Below are 22,142 nucleotides of genomic sequence, written 5' to 3'. Positions count from 1 at the left end.
GAATCCCAAGCAGGCGCTGCACTGTCAGTGTGGAGCCTGACGCAGGGTTCGAACTCAGGAACCATGAGATCATGACGTGAGCCAAAACCAAGAGTTGCACGCTTAACCAACTGAGCCACCCAGGCGCTCCTGGAATATAGCTTCTTGAAGGCAGAAACTATTTTTTTCAGTTACTTAACACATTAATTGACACCTCATGAGAACTAAATAAATATTTGTTAAATAAATGTGTAAACTAATAAGGCTCCTATAATGAAAAAAGTAATGATTTCAATGTGATCATCACTAAATAACCTGGACCAACACATATAGTTATATAAATATATACATACTTACGCATTTTTAGGGCCCCCTGAATGAGGCTTATAAATGGGATGCCTACTACATTACCTAAAGTAGGTAAAGATCACTAAATTTCAAAACCCGGGTGTGGAAGTGGATGACAACGTCAGCCACCCAGAAAGGCTTACCTCTCCAAACCAATTGCTTGGCACAGAGAATGGAGCTAGGAGTTGTACAGAAGTGTAAAGCTGTGTGTCCACTCAAGGAGTAGCAATTCAGCTTTGCTCCACGGTCACAGAGGATTTTAACACAATCCAAGTTGGCCATTTCACAAGCCACGTGAAGGGGGGTTTTCCCATTGGGTCTACAGTTGATTGTAGCATTGTGGTCCAGTAACACCAGAAGACACTCCACATGACCAAACAAGACAGAGAGATGCAGGCCTGTTGCCCAGGAAGACTTTAATTTATAACTAGGCAGCCAATAACCTGAAAAAGAAGAGGGAGAAAGTTTCATTTTGTGGCCTAGGATTTTTCTCTGTTTTGTGAGGATTTTTGCAAGGTCTTTTACTTTGGTCACATCTATAAAATTGGGGGGAGTGATTCAGATGTTGTAAACTAGTAACTGATGGGTCTGCAAATAGAAACATACTTGGATGTACTTGAGTGGAACAGGCACTGGTGTGTCTCTCTGTTTCTACTATTCTCCATTATCTTGTTCTTTTATTTATCTTATCTTCCTGGCCCTTCAAGGCATTTGAGTTTGAGACCTCATTTACATGATTGCATTTTATTTTAAGTGGTGAGTTACATGAGACTCTTATTGTTTTAAGTCCCAATCATGTTCTTGAGTGATTCCAAAGCTGTTAGTTACAAGCTTAAACTTTTTAACCTTACTTTACTGGTTGTTGTCAGTCTAAAATATGAATGTAGCTGGTGTCTTTAAAAAATTTATCATGCCAAGCTTTTATTTGCCTGCCTGTTGGTTTATATAATTCCTCTTTAAAAGAAGAATTTAAGGCAACTCACAAAGTTTACACAATACCAGATTTTCTAACTATCTAGAAAACAAGGGCAAAGGGAAAAAATAAGGTAGGAAAATAAAAGTGATCAATGGGTAAGATAGGTACACAAAATATAAACTGTGTCCTATACACTAGAACCACATTGCAAATTTGCCTTTGAACTTCCTAGCAGCCAAAATAAATAGGAAAACATGATGTATTGCACAATTAACCATGCCCACAAGCTATACACAAATTAATTGCCCAGGAGAAGCATCGCTGTTCCTAGAACTGAGATCTTAGATAAATTTTTCCCATTAGTTGTTGGAAATGTTCTCTCTCTCCCCATCTCCCTCTCCCTCTCTCTCTGTCTCTCTGTCTCTCACATGTCTCACAAGCTATAACAAACTTAACTGTATATACCTTCTTTCAATGTCAATACATAGAGCCATGGCATTAAGCCCACTACGAGTGGGTAATGGAAAATAGCTTCAGAAAGATAAAATATTGATGGCAGGGTGAAGATGTAGACATAACAGCTTAGAAGAAGCTCTAGGGCTGAAACAACAAAATATATTTTAACATGGGTAAAACAGAAGTTTGCTTTTAAGGTATAAAATTCCACCATGCAAGTACAAGGTAAGCGGAATATGGTTTAATGGTAATCTATTTGAGAAAAGACCTAGGGATTTGAGTTGACAGTATTCTCAAAAGGAACCAACAGTGGGATGGAGCTGCCAAAAAGCTAATACAACCCTAAGATACGTTAATAAAAGTGCAGTGCCCAAAACAAGAGAGGTAAAAGTGGTAATTTTTACCGGTTACATGAGGTCAGGATAAATCTAGACTATTGTGACTATTTTTGAGCACCAATGATGAGCACCAGGAGGGCACTCAGAGGATGATGACCACGTTACCAGTGGGCCTGGTGGTCAGGAATCAAAATACTCTCATTTAAGTGAGAAAAATTACACACATGCTACTCCTGGGTATTTATCCTACAAGTATAATCACTCATGTGTGAAATGCCCTATAGGGGCCACAGTATTGCACAACTTCCAAGGACACCATCTGTACTGAAATCTTTGTGAAAAGTATAACGTTCTCAGGAGTTATAACCTGGCCAGTGGACAAGAATAGGCATCACACTACAGAATAGTTCTTAATGGTTAACAACTGGAAACAATCTCAATCCTCGTCAATATTTGGAGATTGTTTAAAAAATTATGGTGCACCCATATAATCGAATACTATACAGCTATTATAAAGAAGAGAGCAGTTCTGTGTATACTGGAAAATGGTATATCTTTGGAATGGATATGGAAAAATCTCAAGATATATTATTGAGCAAGAGAAGCAGGGACTGACCAGTGCACTTAATATGCTATCATATGTGAAAATATTTATCAACACCTAGAACAAGAAACTGGTTATAGTGGTGGCCTCCAAGAACTGGGGGCTAGGGGACAAGGACATAGATTTATGTGTCTTTGGATGCCCCCTTTGAGCTTTTTTTTTTTTTTTTAATTTTTTTTTTTTTTCAACGTTTTTTTTTTTATTTATTTTTGGGACAGAGAGAGACAGAGCATGAACGGGGGAGGGGCAGAGAGAGAGGGAGACACAGAATCGGAAACAGGCTCCAGGCTCCGAGCCGTCAGCATAGAGCCTGACGCGGGGCTCGAACTCACGGACCGCGAGATCGTGACCTGGCTGAAGTCGGACGCTTAACCGACTGCGCCACCCAGGTGCCCCCCCTTTGAGCTTTTAAACTCAGTACGTTGTGCTTGTATAACTATTTGTAAAAATAAGTAAAATTAAAATAAACTATTGCCCCCTGTTTGTAGGGGAAAAGATAATTTAGTTTAAAAGGCCATTTATAGGGGTGCCTGGGTGGCTCAGTCGGTTGAGCATCCGACTTTGGCTCAGGTCATGATCTCACAGCTCGTGAGTTGGAGCCCCACATCGGGCTCTGTGCTGACAGCTCGGAGCCTGGAGCTTGCTTCAGATTCTGTGCCTCCCTCTCTCTCTGCCCCAACCCACTCACATTCTGTCTCTGCCTCTCTCAAAAATAAATAAACATTTAAAATAAATAAATAAATAATTAAAGGCCATTTATAGGGATGTACACAATACCAATTAATCATGAGATAACGAATGAACCCAACCTGAAGTTTGTTTTTCTGTAGCCTACTCTCCAACCTAGACACACACACACACACACACACACACACACACACACACACACAAATCCCTTTTTCATTCCATTAGAATTCTACGGCCATTTTGCTCCCCATCACTCTCAGCTCTTCCCTTATCCAAATCTGCTCTTTAAAAGGAAATCCAAAGTTAATTCATACTAAAGTCTAATGAACTGAGGATTTTTTAAAGTGTGACCCTCTTAGGATTATCTGAATTTATGTAGGAATCTGTATTCAACTAATCGAACTGAGTGCTAAGATACTAATTTGAGATTCCAGACGCTGAGAAGGGAAGTTATTTGTTGATATGGACTTTTCTCTGGCAGAGACAATTAGTATCACAGGTACTGCCAGAGACAATTAGTATCATAGGTACTCTGGGGCTGTGGGATTGTCATTCCTGTGCCTGTAGTGTGTGTGTGTGTGTGTGTGTGTGTGTGTGTGTGTGTAAACAGGCACTCACACTACATGTGTACGTGTATGTACCCATTTATACATTTCTATTTAGCTATGTACGTTGAATCTGTGTTCTGAGCAGAGTTTTCAGGCTATACAGTATGCAACCTGCTTTTGATCATGAATGAATCGCAACAATACCCAATACCTAATCAGTCATTGTAATGCTCAAATCTCCTCAACAAGCAATTTGCAAAGCTAGTCTCTTCTAACTGCCTTGGAAAGAAGCTGGCTCCAGATCTGGAAACCAGAGTATGTTTTGCCTGCTGATTAGCAGCAAAGATTTGGCAGCTCTGTGCACCAACTGATTGGAAACTCGTGCCTGCTTCTGCAATGGGAAGAAAAATGATCTCGGAAAGGAAGCAGTAGAGAGCTGATTAAGAAAACACCATTTTGATGTAAAATCAAAGAAAACACCGAATGTTAGCACTGGAGGGAAGATTATCCAGTCCAAGCCTTTCATTTTCCAGATGAGAAAACTGCCACTTTTTCAGCCTGCTAGAGCCATAAGTCGCCCACTTCAGTCCAAGCTAATGGACTCAGGATATCTGCAATGCAGCGTTTCCATCTGTCTTTGTCTTTGTGGAAGCAGAATAGGTTTAGCGCCAAGCCTGCTTCACAAATCACGAGGAGGGAAAGAAGGTCCTGAATGCATCTATAATATGCCACAGCTCTGATATGGAAATGCATTTGCTTGTTGATGTTTTCTTATTCTTCCTGGATTCCCAGTAGCACCTAGAGAGTCTATCCTGCCCATTTATTATATGAATCTGTCATCCTTAGCCTCTCAGCCCCTTTCATCTGCATGTCCTTTGCTCATAATCATTAACCAGTAAATCAGCCCCAGAGACAGCTGGGTTTTGGGATTCAGCCCACCCCCTGGGTGAACTTGTGCTTATAACTCTCCTCTCCTAGATGGAAACGTGTGTAGGTGGTTGGCAACAAGACACTGTCGCGGTGCCCGTAGAAACTGAACAGAGAAATAGGAAGGGGGCAGATTGTCAGATACAGATCAGGGCCGATATACTGAAGAATATCTTGAAGCTATGTTGCAGAACTTTTTGGTGATGCTATGTGTGTGGGGAAAGGGGGGTGGATTCTGGATAATTCAACCCCCGGCATAGCAGGAAAGCCTTCTGTAGAGAAAGGAAAAGCCCATAGCAAGAGGCCACCCACATACACTCACACCTTAAAATAGGGCTGCAGTCACGGGGCGCCTTGTACCAAGGAGCAAGAGTGTCCTTTCCATCACACCTACCCTCTCTGAGGACCAAACCTGAAGTAAAGCCATCCTTGAAAACCACGGTGATGCAGCACATATTAACATTCTTGTGTTGATACTGAAATGCCAAGATATCAGAATTTGTCCTCTAAAATGTAACCAGCAACAGTAGCAGCATAACAGAAATACAGTTAACTAATTGGGTATATTCATTTTTTATACTCAGCCTTCTTTCCAGGACAGAATTGTCCCAGGGCTTCAGAACCTAGCAGGTGATTGATTCTTAGCATTTATCTTTCAAAGAGCCCCCCTACACTCACCTCTGCAGATGCCAGGCTGCTCTCTGTGTGCTCAGATGGGCACAAAGTGCAGGAATGGAGTAGAACCTGGCACAGAGCCCCCAAGTGGGAGGGTGAGGAAGCTGCTGCCTCCCACTAACCTGAGCCATTCACGCTTCCCCCCCGCCCCCCCACAGGTCTGCAGTCTGTGTAGCCATGGCTCTAAGAGCTCTTCTTGAGCCAAGTGTTTAAATGAGAAGAGAACAGACCACAGATCCTCCCTCCTATGCAAAAACCCCACAGAGACTCTCAAATACAAGCCATGCCCATGTGGATTTATAGTATCTACAGTTACTTTTCACCTTCCCCAGACCATGACACATAATCTGTTTATATAATTTCCCCTTCATAACATCGTAGATTATCAGCATGCAGGGGATTTAGAGAAGGTCCTGACAAAGCCTCCACTTTACAAATAAGAATAAGATTAAGTAGCATAAAGGGCTCACGCCTGTATAACTGGTACTGACAGATCTGCTCAAACCCCGGGCTCCCCCAAATCTTTAAATAGCCACGGGTGATCTGACGGCTACACGCATTTCACTTCTCAACCAATAGCACCTGTAGGCAAAAGTTCTAAAGGGATTTTAGAAGTTTCACCCCTACAAAAATATGCAGAGTAATCTTGTGTGTGTGTGTGTGTGTGTGTGTGTGTGTGTGTGTGTTTACTTTAAATGTGAAACCGAAGAGAGATGCCTGAGTAGCCGAGTAGAAAGCCCCCAGCTCAGGAAATATGGTAAGGAGAAAAGTGTTTGGGCCGTTTTTGGAAGAAGGAATCGATTCCGCTCTGTGTTTAGGGGGGATGTATACATCTCTCGTAAACTTTCAGCTACTCCTGGGTTCTGCAACAGTTATCAGCTATAATGTTATCTGAGTTCAAAGAACCCTACGCATGAGAAGCTTCTGTTATTACAGCCAAAGTTTGGACACACTGCTCGTGGCGGGATTAGCAGACATTTGCTCTGCCTGTGTCCGTGTATTTACACAGTCCTGAAGGATTATAGACTGACGCACAATTCTTGACTATTTTTTTAATAGCTAATGTTTTCAGGATAAATCTCAGAACTCCCCCAGCAAAGAAAAACAAAGTCAGCTTGAAATGCAAAATTTAAAAGAAAAACGTTTGAACGTTCAGGGAGGGATAAGAACCCTAAGATGGTAATAGGAAAGTAGGAGAGTGAATTTCTGGCAAAGAAGAACATGAGGTGATAAAGAGTCTGTTCATTAAGAGAGTGGAAGTGAGAGCTTTTGAGATATTTGGGAGGAAGTTGTGACTTAGTAAAGTAGATAGAGTACCTGCCAGAAAGTTTTCCTGTGAAATCATTCATTGGTTATTTTAATTAAAAATATGACTACCAACCGAAGTAGCTGCTGCTGTGGGCCATAAATGAAGTGCTTAGAGTGCATTACACTGATTAATAAAAGGACTCTGATTAACCTTGCTGACGAGGGAATTTCACACCCAAGAGATAAGTATGATATTCTGCCTGTATCATTAACACGCCAAGGCTCATACATCGGAAAGAGAATCAAAATATGTAGTTGGAAAAAGCTTTGGAAACAGCTTTATGGATGTTGGCGTTTCCAGGGCAGAGAACACTGGTGAGAACCAATAGGAATTAGCTCCGGGTTTTCTTACAGATCCTGCTTTCACTCTGGATCCTGGGCGCTTGGCTCTAGGAAACTTTGTATCACGGAAAACCCTTGACCTCGCAGCTCCTTGTATGGGGCACTTCAAAAGTTGGGCGTGTATTTAACGTTTCTTCACGTCATTCCCATCTTAAAGCAGTCGTCTGGTAGAAGGAATTTCGCTTGCCTGTTTTTGCTTTAAAGACACATGTCTCTGCTATGCTCCTGGAGTTATCCCAAATGCCAACCAGAATGTTTTTAATGTTTGCTTTACAAAGTGTGAGGCAGATGTTTTTGGGTTTTTTCCCAATCAATAAAAACATGATTTTATCTGAAGATTTGATCATGAAGTTTAACATAACTTTAAAAAACAAAACATGATCTCTCTAACTTTAAGAATCATTCTTAGGTACTGGGTCTGGGCGGGCCCCACAGCTTGAACCTGAGCTCTGGGATTTTGTTCTCTGTTGCTAGAGATGAGGAAGCAGAAGTGAATTTCCAGATGCTTTGTTCTGCCTTCCTCACAAAATCCACATTTTACATTTGCTTCCATTAGTGTGCCAATTGGATTGTGGATTTGGGGAAGCAATGTTTGGACCCCAAGTTGATTTCCTTGCCAACAGACTTCTGAGTTGTCTTTTCCAAAAATTATAAACTGACTTGTCTACTAGCTTAGACATACCATATTTAGGGGGAAAAGTGTGGTCGCTTTCTGAAATTCTATGAAAAATGCTGTATGTCCTAAAAGAAGTAAAAATGGTTGGGGATAAATTGTACCCCTGTTGATATGCTGCAGGACAATGAAATATTGAATGTGGGTTATATTATTAATCATACAAGCAAATTTAAAGGTAGCATGGTATCTTTCATAAGTTTGAAACATTGTCTTGTTTAATAAGCCACAAAATAACCAAAACCTGAAGATTCCCACACTAAAAGTAAACAGGTAGTGTTTCTGTTTCCACATCTTAATGCTGGCTATATAGGTTTGTTTATTTTGTGAAAATTAATCATGCTGTACACTTATGATCTGTACACTTTTCTGTGCAGAGCCTTTCAAGAGTGCTTGAAAAAAATAACTAGTGAAGAGCAATCCAATAGCATTCAATGTCCAAAAAGTCTGCTATGATTTAATAAAGTCTCACAAAGTTTAATCCAGCCACTTAGGTCGACTTTGCTTGGCTAGCAACTAAGATTCTATTCATCACTTCCATTCCTGACTGAAATATTAAAAGGTTTGATAATTAGGCTAGAAGACATGTGAAAATGTGAAAAAAATAAGTTAGAAGAAGTTTTGAAGAAAGATAAGACTTTAATCTGGGTGTAAGATTGGAAAGATAGATTCTTATACCCATACATGTATTTTCTATACATACAAACGTGTGCGCATGCCCACATACACGCAGTTCCTGTATAAACCCTGAAGATATGACCACATATCCTATTGTTTCTGTGCATACATTCATCTGGCATGCATAAGAATCAAACTCTTCTTTTTTCCTTTCCCAGAGGGTGTAATCTGCTGTTTCCCTAATTGAAAGGCATATTCTGCGGTCCTAACACTATGAAAACACCTGTTAGCACGAATGAATATTTAGCTCTATGAAGACCACGGGAGTCGGGTCATATTGACAGAAAAGATTAAAAATGCATCTTCTTCTGATTCAGGGGTGATGACACCATTGGAAGCAAAAGAAACGACACCCTTCTTCCCTCGAACCTGCCCTAAAATGCCCTTTCTCACAACCTCAGAACCCTGGGCAATCCATGCAGTTTGGCATGTTTAGGAGATGGGAAAAGGCAGTCTTTACAGCTCAGTGTCACATAAATTATGCCGACTTGGACCTCAGTTATTTTACATGAGCACCAGTATGAGCTTAAAACATACCTTAAAAATGTATTTAGCATTCAGATAGTCTTTCACCGAACAAATCCATAAGGTGAAAGTAATCTGATTACATGGGACACACTCCTTCTTTCTAACAGAGCCCAATCAACTACTTAAAAAACAAAACAAAACAAAACAAAAAACAAAAAACCAACCAGACCTCTTTGTTATCTTCTAGCTAAAATAGCAATGTCAATTTATGATAAAGCCCTTCAGTAAGAGTCACCAACACAGTAACTGGCCTCCACTATTATATCCTTCCTTCAGAACTAACAACCAGAGTATGGTAAATAAATGTGAAAACATATACCATTAACATTGTTTCTGAACATTGGTGGCACTGATGATTTGTATGCAAATGAAGAGTACTTTCCACCTGAAAAAAGAACCGCTATCTCTCCGCAAATGCTGATCTTATCGTCTCTTTTGTTTAAACAGAAGTGATGGAGAACGTGGTGTTTGCTTGTAGTCTGCTCACCAGATGGCCTCGCTACTCAAGTTCCCCCATTAACTAGCTGATTTGGGAAATCAGAATCTGCACACTTCTAATTCATTTCTGATTTCCTAAGCGTGGATTCAAGAAAATCCCCAGATAAAAAAAAATTCAGTTCTCATTTTTGTTATCCTTAGTTCTTTAAAAGGCAGGTATTCTGTATGGAGAATATCTACAATTTTGATCTATTTTTGTAGCCAAGGAAAAAAAGTTAACTTTTTGGTGTTTCTGGTTTCAGATTTTTGCCTGAACTAAAAACTCATTGACATGTTGAGGACCAAAAAGGTGCCTCAAGGCAGAGCCTTCCCCATTCAGTAACCCTCCAAATGGGGGCAAAATCCTCTTTTTCATCCAGATAGATACAGAAATGATATATCTTTAAGTGGTTGTATTAATAGACAGTTAGCAGTCACACTGGATTAGATTTTAGCAGTCTGTTTAGCCATAATCTGGAGATGTTTTCTTTATTCTATATCATTAGAGGCAGAAGAAAAGTTAGAAACAAAAACAAAGTACATTAATAAATATAATTGTTCACGATTTCAAATTCCAGACACAAGGATAGAAAAGGAACAAAACAGAAAAGAAAAGAAAGAAAGAAAAACATATTTATACCACCCATGATGGTGTCTAGTTAAAAAAGAGAAAAGATTAAATCAGAAATATTTTTAAAATACATACTTAAACCCCAAGAGCTACTGGTTTAGAGTGGGTGACTGACCCTGCATTTAAAACAAATCCGTTTTCTATCGATTTTACACTTACACCTATAGTTTTTACCTTGTTTATAAGATGCCAAAACCATATTCTCATCTTCAACTTCAAAAACTGTGTCCACATCTATTTGCCTTTGGATTAAAATGGCCTTCAATTTTCCGAAGTCATTTGACTTTAGAGCCTCAAGGAAATTTCTCTTAACTAACTTGGCAGCTGCAGATTTAGTGACAGGGGTGTTGGTGCCCTCCATCCTTCCTCTCCCTCTGGAAGCTTTGTTGTGATTTATCAGGAGAATAGCACCAAGCAAACAGGCACAAGCGAGAGCCCACAAACTGTCGGCTAATTTTATCCCAAAGTTATGCTGATCCGTTCTATTTATATAGGGATCATTTCAAACTTCAAAATATCCTTCTTGGCTGTCACTCCCTTTTCAGGTCTTTTAAACTGGTTCTATACTAACTGATTCATTGAATAATATATTGTGTCAATATCAAGGAAAACCCTCACAACACACTTTGGAGAACGAAATGTCAGTATTATTTCTTCTATGATCAAAGCAATAGTGTAAGATTTAAAAGCTCTTAATGCTTTTTTTTCCTCCCTCAGTAAAAACATCTGGTGCCCAACTGGAGATCCAGCCACTTGCTTTGATTAACCAATAGGCAAAAATGAAAATTTGTTACAGTTGCTGATATATGCACTCCTGCAAACCTATAATAATTGTGTAATATAAGCCTGTAAAATCAAGCACAGTTGTACACATTTGAAAACAAACAGAAAGTTTTCAAGTGACGTAGACTTGAAAAGTTTCAATGTCAAGAGAGAAAGTGGGGTAGGGTATGGGGTGGCAGGACTGTTCTCGGTAAAAAAAAGACTGAAGAAACAAAACAGCCAACTGCAATGAGTGAATGAACTTTATTTAATGCTGTATTTAAAAAACAGAAAAGAGTATATATTGAGGGCAATTGTGGAAATATGAATATAGATTAGATATTACTTCATAATTTGGAAAAACTATTGATGTTTCAAGGCGTGGTGGAGGTATTATGGCTAGGTAGAAACATATTTTTACTCTTAAGTGATGCATTAAGGGGTAAATTGTCATGATGTCTAAATCTTTTCAAATAGTTCACAAATGAAAAAATAATATATGTATGTATGTAAATAATATGTGTGTGCCTATATACACACACACGTGTGTGTGCATATGCAAGTGTGTGTGGGGGCTATAATTAGAGGCAGAGAAACAAAAAAAATGTAGCAAGAAGTTGAAAGTTGGCAAATCTAATGAAGGATCTATGGGTGTCTGTTATATTATTTTTTCAGCTTTTCTTTTTTTTTTAAAGTTTATTTATTTTGAGAAAGAGACAGAAAAAAAGCATGAGTGGGGCAGGGGCAGAGAGAGAGAGAGAGAGAGAGGGAGAGACAGAATCTCAGGCAGGCTCTGTGCTATCAGCATGGAGTCTAACGTGGGGCTGAGATCACCACCTGAATGGAAATCAAGTCAGACACTTAACTGACTGAGCCATGCAGGTGCCTCTCAGGTTTTCTAGAAGTTTGAAACTTCTTCAAATAAAAAGTTAGAGAAATAGTCAAATTTTAAATTTATAAATCATTAAACATTAGAAAAATGATGACAGTAAGTATAAATTTGAATGCAGTGAAATCACATCTTATATATTGTTGGTAAGAGTCAAAACTGGTGCAAACTTTTTGCAGAAAAATTAGCAACATGAATTTAAGAAAACTTAAAATGATAATACTAAGTATTTGGTTCTTAGGATTTACTTAAGGATGTAAACATGGATGCATACCATAGCACAATTTGTTAATTTATTTTATTAATGTGTTACATAAATACAAGAAAGTGGAAAGGGACAAATCATAAACATACAGTTCGTTACATTTTTAAGAAATGAACACTCCCACGTGATGGACCTCCATATCAAACCATAGAATCGTCCAAACACACTTGAAACACTTTTTATGTCTCTTTCGAATCAAAACACTCACCTGACTCCCCAGTGACAACCATTGTCTTGACTTCTAATCCTGTAGATTCATTTTGCTTGTTTTTTAATGTTTAAATGTTTTGTTAATATTCTTTTTTTAAAAAAATTTAATGGTTATTTTTGATAGAGAGAGAGAGACAGAGAGAGAGAGAGAGCCAGAGAGAGAATGGGGGAGGGGCTGAGAGAGAGAGAGAGGGAGACACAGAATCTGAAGCAGGTTCCAGGCTCTGAGCTGTCAGCACAGAGCCCGACACGGGGCTTGAACCCACAAACCATGAGATCATGACCTGAACTGACGTTGGACGCTCAACCGACTGAGCCACCCAGGCGCCCCTAAATGTTCTGTTAATATTCTTAATTTTTAAATCTTCAAGCCTAACGTGGTATAAAATATTTTGCCTGAAAAGGATGGATAAATGAATATAAATGTATGTGTGGGTAATTACATTGTTAATAATAAAAAACGTTCTTGGAAGAAATCTAAATGACCAAGAGTAGAAAATTTCATAAATAAATTATGACATAATCATGTAATCGAATACTCTTCAGTCATTATGATTAGGTAGATATATGCTTATTAAAAATGTCTGAGATAAACAATTTATAAAATAGTATGCATAGTATAAATATCTTTAAAATATCTGCATTTAAATGATGTACAAATATGTATTCTTATATGCTTATATAATTTGTATATTATATTATATATGCTTATGTAGTTTGTATATATTTATATAATATACAAATGTAAAAATACATATACTTTATGCACATATAGGAAGAAAAGTCTATAAGCATCTATTTGCAAATATCATCCACTTTTATTTCCTAGTGGTAAGATTACATCAGATTTTTTCTTGATCCCTTTCTTATTGTCTGAATTCATCTACAATAAACATATATTACATTTGGATAAAAAGTATTTCTGTATATGTATATAGGTAACATATTATTAATAAGGATAACTTGTTAACTCAGAATAACTACTTAGTACGAATGAATGAATAAATAGCAAATGAAAAAAGAATTATTAACTGATTATTTCCAAGGTCCTTAGTACTGTGCTAGGTGGCAAATAAGATGCAGCTGTTCCTTTTATATCCATATGGGCAACTCACATAGAGGGATAACATTTATTGATATGTTTTGTCCCTTTTTGACAAAGCTAAGAGAAAAAAACATCTCTGGTAGAGGAAACAAAGAGATCCAGAAGTTGTGCACTTTTGGAGGATAATTATTGCTGGAAAATTCCACCAAAATGGAATCTATGTAAAATGAAGACTAAATTTCACAACAGGGGGAGAAAACTCATTTTAAATTCATCTTAAAAAATAAAAGCAAAAATTATGAAAAATGTTTTTTCACCTAATATTTAACAAAATTTAAGGGGACAGAAGCTATATGTAAGTTGTAAGACCACAAAATAAAAAAGGGGCACCTGGGTGGCTCAGTCAGTTGGCCGTCCGACTTCGGCTCAGGTCATGATCTCACAGTTTGTGGGTTGGAGCCTCACATCGGGCTCTGTGCTGACAGCTCAGAGCCTGGAGCCTGCTTCGGATTCTGTGTCTCCGTCTCTCTCTGCCCCTCCCTGGCTCATGCTGTCTCTCTCAAAAATAAATAAATATTTAAAAAAAAAAAAAAAAAAGACCACAAAATAAATTGTCTACCATTTCCTGAGTAAAATAATTTTTCTGATCAATTTTGTAACAACATGAAGCAATATCCTGTATCTTTGGAGTGACTTTTGTCAAACTGATATAAAAAGGATCATTTTTGCAAAAAGTATTCAAGGGCTTCATCAGTTTTGCCAAGGGCCTGTCTTCATCCTTTGATACTCCAATGACTTTCAAACACAGTTGCTAGAATTCCCGCTGGAGCACTTATCAACTCCTTTTGTTTTCAGACTCTTCTTATTCAGTTATTAACAGAAATGACCCTACCAAATCCTCATTAGCAAATGGTTTTGTATGAGACTGGGCAATTCTCTTACATTTTCATCAATTTCCTGATGTCTTACCTCTTTTACAAAATTTGCAACTTCACTTTGCAACAGACATCAGATAATGAGTGAGCTATGGACTCAATAATCAAGGATATGTTCTCAGATTTGAGTTTGCCACCTTATGACCCTAGGGACTGAGATAACTGACAATCAGTTGATAGGCCCCACAACTCTTAACAGTAATAAAGTTTTAATCTAACCCTACATTCCAAATTTTACAGTTTTCTGCTTTCAAGAAGATACAATGAGCTAAGGGGAAAGGGAGACAAATACCAGTGAATATGGAAAAGAAAATACAAGATAAAATATAATTCTCACATCCTGGTTCACAAAGCAATCCATTCCATTATTGGAAAATTAAAGTTGGTATTTTTGTTACATTGAGCCAAAATTGCCTATCCATAATTTTTTTCATTGGGTCTAATTTTGAAAATGCAATCATACACTTATTCCATTTTCATCTTTGATGAATTTCTAACATTTGAAAATAGTATCCTATCCCTCATCAGTCATTTTTTCCCTCAATTAGTATCAACTATTCCTTATTTGGGCTGTTTTTCAGAATTCTCTTGTCCTACCTACTCTCTTCTGGATCCTCTCTAGTTTATTGCAGAATGCTGCTCTTAAATTTGGGGGCCTAAAATGGAATATAATATGCTAGAGGGAGCTGAAAACTAAGGGAGTATGATGGAGGTCACACAGCGACTCTTTGCTTTTGTTGAAATTGCATTGTGATTCCTTAAGGGCACTGTGCAAGTCTGCCTTATCTTATAGTTGTAATTTCTTCAACAGATATTTATTGAGCGCCTACCATGTGCCAGACATTTATTCTGAGCACTGGAGATACAGCTGTGAACAAAAGAGATCAAAGTCCCTGCCTTACAGGATTTAGCATTGCTGATGGACTGAAGTGAAAATGGAAGTCCCCAAATCTTTCCAAACTCCTCTACACCAGAATTTGTCACAAAGCTGCAAATTCACTAAATTTCATAGAGAAGCAATGTGGTTTGTTTGTTTATATTCAATTAGTTAATCCGATCCTCCCTTTACGGGTTTTTCACCTTAGAGGCAAACGGAAGGACAACTTAATTTTAGTCCAACTTAATATGTTAAGCCCTATTCAAATTTTTAGCAGTCTCTTTAGGTAAATGCTCAGTCGCTATGGATTAAATTCTCTATTTTTGGGAGTTCTAACTTTCCTCTAAGATGGTTTCTGGAAATATGGGATATGTTAATAATAATAATATTCAAAATACTAATATTTAACAACCAGCATCAGTTAGAAGAGGCTTTGATCATAAATAATCAACAGGGTCAGACTGGTGTGTACCAGATGAATATCAGTCAGGGATAGGAGTGTAGCTTATATGATCTCATGGGAGGAGAAGGAGTCCTCAGATGGACTCATTGTCCTGGGAGCCCTCCTTGATTTCCATGGCAGAGTGGCACAGTGGCTCCTCTAAATTGTTCCTGACTGTATTTCTGGCTTTCTGGCTCCTACCAATGGAGCACATGATCCTGGTCATTTGTCTCCAAACGTGATGTCTTCAAACACTGCAGCCTTTTGGCTAGGTTACTGCAATGCATACAGAGGAAATTCCAAGTCCTCTCTCCAGGCACCCTGCCACCTCCTCACACTTCATGGAGAATTAGCAGCTTTGGATAGCCTTTTTCTTATCACCTTTTTAGGGCAAGAATAGATATGGACCTTAGCTGAGGGCTGGAGTTCCAAGGAGTCTGCATGATTCCTGATGCTGGCCATTAATCTCTGTCCTTAGACAGGAATTTCTGGTTGTTTCTAAATCCTTTCCCCCCTCCATTGCTCCACCAAAGTTCACCCCTGGAAGAACTATTAGGTACCTGAACAGGGATGAGAACACGGCATCTAATTCCTCTATCAACCTATATTTCTTTTCCTAGTCCCTCCAGAAGTCCAGCCTCCTGGCTAGAAAGGTCCAGTCTTAGACATTTTGCTTCCTTTTTAACTTTACCTTTTTTCCCCTAGCAAGCTTGACCTCCCTGCATAGGTAGAAAAGTTGTCATCTTTGCATTGTGGAAGAAACTCCATGATCTTGAGTTCTTTGGGCATGGTCCTTGATATACAAAAGGAGGAGATAAAGTAATCTAGAAAAAAAAAAATCCTTGTTTTCTTAATGCCTGCTATTCACTATTATCGTCTTTCTAAAAGTCAACATTGGGACTAAATTTGATCAGTGGCCCATTTATCCTAGGTTGTTCTGTACTTTCTCTCCTTGGGTTGATAAACATCTCAAGACTTGGCCCTGAAAGCTACAAGAAACATGATTTTCAAATAAATAAAAAAACATTGCTGTTAATATTTAGAAACAAGTTTACAATTTCAACTTAAAGAAAGAACTTATTTTTTCCCACAGAAGCTATTTCAGTCCCATCTCTTGGCCATAAAAATATAAAATCTAAACCTTGTGGAATAATGTGAGGAAACAAAGCAAGTTTCCATGAAGAAATGTATAAAATGGAGAAAGTTACCTGTATTATTATGCTAAAAAAATCAATCAGTGACCAATCTACTTGAGCAGCAGAGGATAAAACTAAGAGATAATCACTTGCACTTACAAAACAAACAGCAGTTTAATTACATTGCCCATCAAAGTCATTCTAACATATAGGAAGCAATGTGACCAATGCTAATGAGACAGATTTGAGAGCTGCTTACATTGTCCACATCACTGCTTCAAGTCACCATGTCTCCAGGCCTCAGGAGGCCAGATTTCACAGTGGTCATGTTTCATGCTGTCCATCCAGGCCTGTCAGAAACCCCTGTCTCTTCAGCTTTTAAAAATGAAAACTCTTCAATCTGTAGATGAGTTTTTTATTAGTATTTCACAACACGCCCAGGACAGTGTCCTCTGCCCTTGGAACAAAATGAAGAGCTTTCCGACAAGGTGATGATATTGTGGCAAGTGGCCCAGAAGACCCTCTTGTACTCTCTGGGGACCTACGGGGGAGGCAGCGGTCACAGAAGCCTGGCTGCTTGTTTTCTTGATGTCTGTGCACAACAAAGTCTGGCCACTCATAGTGTCTTCTCTGGAACACAAATAGCTCCTTGGTCCTTTATGGCATGTAAACATCAATTTGATGCTACTCAGCCAGCAATTACCTGTCAAATGCAGTCACAGGGAATAAATTCAATGCCAAGGCTTCTAAAATATACCTACAAAAACCAAAATTTCTATGAAAACAGACCCCACTGCGCCTCTCTGACTCTCCCGGGCAGATGAATTAGGATGTCCTTGCCATCAGCTCGCAAAGATGGCTGATAGGATGCTCTGACAATCCCTTCCTTCTTAGTTGTGATACTTAAGTCAGGCATGTAACATTGTACTCATTACATGTCACCTTGTTTTGTTTGCTATTGCTTCATTTGTGTTAGTGTTGATGCTCTGTATAAAGAGCTTTTGGGTTTAGGCGACACCAACACATGGAACTGACTTAAACATTAAAGAAGACTTATTTGTTCACATAATGGGCAATTTCATTTGTGACACGAGTTTCAAGAGAGCTCTGATCCAGGGGTCTACACTGTCAACGGGGGTCTTGCAAGTTGGTGGTAGTGTTAATAGCAGAACTACAACTGTTATCATTATTTCTAGCTTACAGATAAGGAAAACCAAGAACCAAAGACTGGAAGTGAATTATTCAAGATCAAATGGCAAATGAGTAAGAGATCCAAGACTCAAGCCTACATCCTGGACTCCCAAAACCAATGTAGCTATTGAACTAAGACTTTGTATAGTTTTGTTTAGGTTCATAACAGGCATTATATTACGATCATTGAGTACCCTAGGGAAAAAAATCTGCTTACATTTATCCCTTAATTCGATGAATATTTATTGGGAACTTTTTGTGGGCCAGGCACTATTTGGCTATCTCTTGCTACATCACGAATAACCCCAAAATGTATCGGCTTAAAGCACCAATAATCATACGTCTCATGGTTTCTGTGGGTTAAGGCTACAGACAAGGCACAGTGAGAAAGTCTTGTCTCTGCTACATGATATTTGAGGTTTCAGCTGAAAGACTCAAAGGCTAGGAGTTAGAAGATCCCCTTTTAAAATGGCTTGGTCATTTGGCTAACAAGTTGGTGCTGACAGTTTGGTTCCTGTCCAGGTACTCCATGGTGCTGCTCAAATGTCCTCATGATATAGCAGCTGGCTTCCCCCAGCATGAAAAATCCAAGAGAGCAAGTCAGGAGGTGCAATTCCTTACTTTATCTAACCTAGGAACTTGTACACTGCCATTTCTAACACGTTCTGTTTGTCACACTGAGCAGCCTGATTTAGTGTGAGTGGGGATAAAAGAGAGACATGGTCACTGGGAAGTGAGAATCACTGGGGTCCATCTTAGCTACCAGTAGTGATTCTCCTCCACACTGTAGATACATGCAAAAAGTTCGTACTTATGGAGCTTGTAGCTAGTAAAGGCAATCAGACAATTTAAAAAGATCGGACAGTAAAATACATAGTTTGCCAGGGGCTAATACATGCCACTGAGCAAAATAAACTCGGGAAGGTCTAGGGTCATGACCCACCCTGTAAGTCACTCTTGTTTAGATTAGAAAAAGGTGTGCTCCTCTGGGCCAATAAATAAGGAAAAATCTGCTGTACTCTCAAGCTGGTCCTGGGAAGATATTATGGCCCTCGAAAGCATTGCAATTTCAAATATATGATCAGAGGCATCCTCATTTTCCCTGAACAAAAACTTGAAGGAGGTGTGAGACCGAGTCATGCTGATATCTAGGGGAAGAACTTTCTGGGTCACAGGAGCTGGAGATGTTAAGGCCCTGAGATAGGGAAAAAGAGGTGGCCCTAAGAGGCCATCTTTATTTAGATGCTTCCCCCCCTTTTAGGTATTTTTGAAGTTCAATAAAGCTTAGGAGTGGAACTGATGGATATCCATTTATTTCAGTTTTTCTGCTTCTCAAACCCAAGTGCAATTCAATTCTCTCAAAGTTTGGCCTAGGACAACATCTTCATATTTACTGTTATGTCTGGTCTGATACCTAGTAGTATCTCCAAACTGGCTTAGAACTGATGATAAGCTTTTTATTTTCCACAGATAAGCAGTAAAGGGCGTATTTTATTTTATTTGTGGGTATTCTATACTGAAGTGGAGCAAACACATGCAAAAAAAAAAAAAAAAAAATCCAAACCATAGTGGGGTTCCAATTCTCTATCTTCCAAGGCCACTATGTCACCCTTGATATTGGGGCATGGCAATAGGATTATAACAGAGACCTAAAAAGCAGTAGAATTAGAACTATGTTTGTATAACAATGCAGATCAATTCTCTGTGTTAAGCATACTATTTCATGAGAATAATTCCCAAGGTTGTTAAGAATCCAATGAAACGATATATATAAACTTGCTTTGTACATTGTAAAGCATTCTCAAAGCATTACAGGATTTCTATCGCTGTCTTTCATATCACTAGAATAGCAGAGCATCACAACTCTCCCCAGAAAGACTATATGGTGTTACCGTAAAAGAGCCTTGGGTTGGGAAACCTGTATAGTGTTCCCAGCTCTGGTGATTATTAGCTGCGTGTTTGAATAACTGAAAATAATTCTCAGGGACTCAGTTTCTTCTAAGTAAAATAAGACCTACTAGACCCACTTCTCAGCTTTTAGTTTTTTTCTCTCATTGAGTATATAGTGTCTCCTGGATATTGGCAAAGCTTGACAATGTTGTACAAGGGCAGAAGTTTTGGCTATGATTTTCTTAACGGGCTGCCCATCACCGTTGCCCACAGACAGGCTCGGGTTACGTCTTCAACCAGTGGGGGTCGCTGGAAGAACTCTCAAAACTCTGCCAGTTGTAAAGTTTTGCGCATCTATACCCTTGGTGGTAATTACAAACCGGAAGTGTGGTTAGCTTGAAATCTGTTTTTAAAAAATCCCACGAATGGCTGAACCGATTGCCCTGTGAACAGGGTCCAGAATCCTACTCAAGCACATCTTCGCTTAGAACTCTGTGGCCTGGCATCACTCACTTTGGAACGCTGAAGTGATTGTTCGGCCACTGCTGCACACTTATTGAAACTGGTATCAGCGAACAAGCCAGCTGTCTTTTTGTGTAAGAGTGTTTAAACTGAATTCGTAGCGAGTCGCTAAGCTTTCCTGGAGCACCTTGGTCACTGGCAGGATGTGACATTGTTCTCTTTCATTTGCTCCCTTTATGGGTGGCAGATGATAGAATGGCTGAATGGACACAAGTAATAACCAAGCTCTAGTCCACCTGAATTTTGACAGAGTATATATTTAATGTCATCGTTGACTGTGAAAGACAAGGTTTCTTGAGATAAAACATTCTGCGCACCCAGAGGGGCATTAGCTTTGTGCTCTAGGTCGCCTAGCAACTGACCTGCATTTACATGCCCTTCCACTTTAAATATCAACACCAGCTTGTATTTCCATCCCTCACCCTGCTATGCACATCACAAAATCAACTCCGGGGAATAATTTGTCATAATTTTGTCTCATCAGAACATTAACCTCACGATTGTGCTCCAAGCAGTATTTGAATCCTCTTTCCACTCTTGACAAATTTATAAAGCAGAAGATGTAGTTAGGAAAGAAAATTGCCCTTCCCTTTCAGGTGTTAAAGACTTCAGACTTGGGGCGCCTGGGTGGCTCAGTCGGTTAAGCGTCCGACTTGGGCTCAGGTCATGATCTCACGGTTTGTGGGTTCAAGCCCCGCGTCGGGCTCTGTGCTGACAGCTCGGAGCCTGGAGCCTGCTTCGGAGGCTATGTCTCTCTCTCTCTCTCTCTCTCTCTCTCTGCCCTCCCCCGCTCATGCTCAGTCTCTCTCTCTCAAAAATAAATGAACATTAAAAAAAAAATTAAAAAAAAAAAAAAAAAAAGACATCAGACTGTTCTGAATTGTCTTTACTAACATTCTGGAACATTTTTTAAGACCCACAGCTCTCAGAAGCCAGGAAGCTGTTTACCAATTTGAAAGATTCATCAAGTTTATTTTCTATCTGTGGAGATACCTAAACTATGAATGCCCACAAAATGCATGAAAGCCGTTTGCACTGGAACGTGCTGAGCACAACACATAATCTCTGGGTTCTTGCAGAGAAAATTTTGCATGATGAGTCATGCAGACAAAGCTTCAGTTAGGGCTGCGGGAGGGGGGGCGGAGAGGAAGAGAGAGCATATTTACAGGAAAATCATAGGGAAAGAAAAACAACATTCTTGCTTTTTAAAGAGCTTGTTTACTTGTCAGGTCAGAATCACAGAATTAACTGGAAAACAGTTTTGACTTAAGTGTATCAAACCCACTTCATTTAAGAAAGCACTGAGGCAAGGTAGCTTATGTGCCTTGCTCAGGATTACATAGTTAATTAGTGGCAAACTGGAGGCTCTGACCTAGGGTCAAGTTTCATAGTTCCAGCTTTCAGACCACATGATGCTACCTCCAGACAGTTCCCTACCTCTCATCTCCCTCAATGGACTTCATGGTGTGCAGAGAGAATGTTAGTTTACATGATAAAGACTTTCTACTGTCTTTAAAGTGGATAAATTTATGAACACTTGACAAATTCATAAAATAAACAGGATCATTTATTATTTTGTATATGTGATAATTTTTAATGTGGTCACTATATACATGGGGGTTCAAAAACAGACACACAAAAACAGGACTAATTCTGTGCTGCTTTAGAAATGAATCAACAAATCCAGCTTCAAACAACAAAGCACATTTTAAAGCCGCAAACATTTCTCTGGAGAGAGCATCAAAATTAAAACCCTGTTGTCTTTTATCAGCTGTCCTTACCACATCAGGCCGCATGATGGCAGTGTTCCTCGGCAAATGAACCTGGAGGAACAGCTGCAGGATCCCTGAGGGGGAAAAAAAC

At 39.1% G+C, this 22,142-nt stretch overlaps 1 protein-coding gene across 1 annotated transcript in view; it reads right to left on the bottom strand.

Moving 5' to 3' along the window:
- ASB4 (ankyrin repeat and SOCS box containing 4) overlaps positions 1 to 11,013 on the bottom strand; it is a 60,938-nt gene extending 49,925 nt beyond the window's left edge. The window contains exons 1-2 of the mRNA XM_060632520.3: positions 10,290 to 11,013; positions 471 to 770 (exon numbers count right to left, since the gene is read on the bottom strand). Of these exons, the coding sequence (XP_060488503.1) occupies positions 471 to 770; positions 10,290 to 10,476 (487 nt within the window). The 5' untranslated portion in view covers positions 10,477 to 11,013. The remainder of the gene's footprint in view (positions 1 to 470; positions 771 to 10,289) is intronic.
- Positions 11,014 to 22,142: the final 11,129 nt, after the last annotated feature.

Source organism: Panthera onca, chromosome A2 (genome assembly GCF_046562875.1).
Source record: "Panthera onca isolate mPanOnc1 chromosome A2, mPanOnc1 haplotype 2, whole genome shotgun sequence".
NCBI lineage: Eukaryota > Metazoa > Chordata > Mammalia > Carnivora > Felidae > Panthera > Panthera onca.
Note: the sequence above shows the minus strand (reverse complement) of the source record. Positions and strands in the feature narration are given on the sequence as shown.